This window comes from Acromyrmex echinatior, chromosome 13, assembly GCF_024713525.1.
Source record: "Acromyrmex echinatior isolate Ae372 chromosome 13, ASM2471352v2, whole genome shotgun sequence".
NCBI classification, from domain to species: Eukaryota; Metazoa; Arthropoda; class Insecta; order Hymenoptera; family Formicidae; genus Acromyrmex; species Acromyrmex echinatior.
The window spans coordinates 1,598,256-1,601,299 of NC_141864.1; the positions used below are offsets into that span (position 1 = coordinate 1,598,256).

The 3,044-nt window shown below is 31.4% G+C and overlaps 1 protein-coding gene across 1 annotated transcript; it reads right to left on the reverse strand.

The window, feature by feature from the left end:
• Window positions 1-650: 650 nt before the first annotated feature.
• On the reverse strand, window positions 651-2,004 carry LOC147907490 (uncharacterized). The gene is made up of 2 exons (XM_087412689.1): window positions 773-2,004; window positions 651-672 (listed from the first exon to the last, which is right to left on the reverse strand). Exons 1-2 carry the CDS (start codon window positions 2,002-2,004, stop codon window positions 651-653), a joined length of 1,254 nt encoding a protein of 417 aa, XP_087268815.1.
• Between the last annotated feature and the right edge of the window lie 1,040 nt (window positions 2,005-3,044).

Here is a 3,044-nt window from a genome sequence, read left to right on the forward strand (position 1 = left end):
GTCAAACAAATTAGAAATTTCTAGAGTTACTATTGAAAAGAAAAAGAAATCTTACTTAAGAAAAGGAAAATAAATATCTGGTAGGCTTTCCGTGTCACTTTGTTTATTGATACCTCTTATTTGTCTTTTTATGTGTATCATTTCGGAAATTCTTCTTTTTATTAAAGATTGTTCCTTGTCTAAAACTTTTATGTTTTCCCAATCTAACTCATGCATCTCGTTCAAACGGTGACGAAAAACCACTGAAACTTCGGAAGGTGATTTTCTTAAATCCGCTTTATGTTCTTTTATCCGAATCTTTAATTTTCTTTTTGTTTGGCCTACATACGACGATTCACAATTTAAACAATCGATTTTGTAGACAACTCCACATTGGTCATCCCTGGACAAAGAATCTTTCCCCGTCTTAATAAATGCATTCATTTTATTCATGGGTTTGTACGCTATGTTAAAATCATGAACATATGAGAGTTTTTTGAACTTTTCCGACACTTTGCTCAAATACGGCACCACAAGAAATTTCTTTGAATTAACATTAGAATCAATTTCTTTATTAGATTTTTTACTTCTATTTTGTAATGTCTTAATTCTATTTTTTATTGTTGCAAATATAAACTTTAAGGGATAACCGTTACTTAAAAGAATGCGAATTAGTTCCGTGATGTTTTTTTCCTGAAATTTAGGATGGGACAAAAATAGAATTCTGTCCAATTGCCCAATAATAACTCCCCTTTTGTGTGTTAACGGATGATTGGAATAATAATTTAAATACCTCCCAGAATTGGTAGGTTTTTTGTACATATCAAAGATGATGTTTCCTTCTTGTTCAATTAATTTAACATCTAGGAAATTTATGCCATTTTTATCGCCACGGTCAACGGTGAATTTAAGCCTTTCGTGATATGAATTAAATAATTCTAAAACTTCCTCAACCTTTTCCTCATGTACCGCTAATACAATGTCATCCACGTAACGAAAATAAAACGATGCCTTAATGTTATTCTTGGTAATAATTTCGTGTTCTAAATCTTGTAAAACAATATTTGCCAGTATCGGAGACAAAGGAGAACCCATGGGCAAGCCAAAAATTTGTTTAAAAATTTTTTTGTCAAAGATGAAAAATGTGGAATCAATAATGATTGTGATTGCCCTGATGAACTCTTGCAGAGGAATCGAAGTCTTGCATCCAATAAGTTCCCATCTACGCTCAATACTTTTTACAACTAATTCAGTCGGAATGTTCGTGTACATAGAGACTACATCAAAGGATATAATACTGAAATCATCATCGATTACCTTGCCGTTAAGCTTATGTACCAAATCTAGACTATTTTTTACGTGACTGAAATTTGTTATGTTATTCTTGTCAATAATGTCTTTTAGGAAGGTCGCCAGTGGATAAAAAGCGCTGTTAATGCAACTAACTATTAATCTTAGAGGGTGACCTTCTTTATGGATCTTTGGCAGTCCATAAGCTCTCGGCAGTTCACCGTCCGAAACATGCAATTTTTTGTATAAACTTGAATCGATATAACCTTTATTCTTCCAAAATTTCAGTATATTCACAATCCCCGCAGTTATTTTATTTGTAGGATCATTTTTCATTAATTCGTACGTAGTGCGATCGTTGAGATTCTCAAACATTTTTTCTTTGTAACTATTCCGACACATAATTACAGTGGTATTTCCTTTGTCCGCTCTAGTAATCAATAATTCCGGATTTTCTGAGATGAATCGTTTGACCTCCCTTACACCCTCTTGCAAAACAATGTTCTCAAAAGATTTAATATCACATTTCTTAATTGATTTCATGATACGGATGGATTCATTTCTGACATAATTTCGCGTTTCGTCGTCGGCTTTAAAAAGACTGTATTCTACGTGTTTTATAAATTCTTGTGTAATGTTGTTCTTGTTAACCATATTGTTCGGTAAATTGAAATGTTGACCTAGTTGTAATACAATTTTTGCTTTTTCCGGTATCACGGAACTTAAACAAAACATCACGTTAAAAACATCACGGAACTAATTCGCATTCTTTTAAGTAACGGTTATCCCTTAAAGTTTATATTTGCAACAATAAAAAATAGAATTAAGACATTACAAAATAGAAGTAAAAAATCTAATAAAGAAATTGATTCTAATGTTAATTCAAAGAAATTTCTTGTGGTGCCGTATTTGAGCAAAGTGTCGGAAAAGTTCAAAAAACTCTCATATGTTCATGATTTTAACATAGCGTACAAACCCATGAATAAAATGAATGCATTTATTAAGACGGGGAAAGATTCTTTGTCCAGGGATGACCAATGTGGAGTTGTCTACAAAATCGATTGTTTAAATTGTGAATCGTCGTATGTAGGCCAAACAAAAAGAAAATTAAAGATTCGGATAAAAGAACATAAAGCGGATTTAAGAAAATCACCTTCCGAAGTTTCAGTGGTTTTTCGTCACCGTTTGAACGAGATGCATGAGTTAGATTGGGAAAACATAAAAGTTTTAGACAAGGAACAATCTTTAATAAAAAGAAGAATTTCCGAAATGATACACATAAAAAGACAAATAAGAGGTATCAATAAACAAAGTGACACGGAAAGTCTACCAGATATTTATTTTCTTTTTCTTAAGTAAGATTTCTTTTTCTTTTCAATAGTAACTCTAGAAATTTCTAATTTGTTTGACTCAGGCGTATAAATAGTTGTATAATACGCGATATAACAAACAACAACACATAATGTCACGAAGAAAGTCTTATTGTGTAAAAGTGTCATTTGATATTCTTCGCTCAGTTTTTTGACTGTAAAACAGGTAACGATTATATTTCTTTATATTCGACTAGGAGAAATTAATGACATATAATTTTAATTTAATCAGAATCTGGAAATTCTTGTTCTACACTTCTTGATATGACTATGGGCGTTATAACATTTTGTACGAAGCATCTTCACACTAAAAAGAACATGTTATTTTTATTACAACAATGGACTGTTGAATTTAATTTCAACTAAATGTATTTTTGCGGTTTATGAAGACTATTGTATTACTGA

What these genes read in the sequence shown, in the direction of transcription:
- LOC147907490 (XM_087412689.1), bottom strand. Translation starts at nt 2,004, where the DNA reads ATGTTTTGTTTAAGTTCCGTGATACCGGAAAAAGCAAAAATTGTATTA. An exon ending in AAACCTACCAATTCTGGGAG is followed by an intron (nt 673 to 772) that starts GTATTTAAATTA and finishes CCTAAATTTCAG; the next exon opens with GAAAAAAACATCACGGAACT.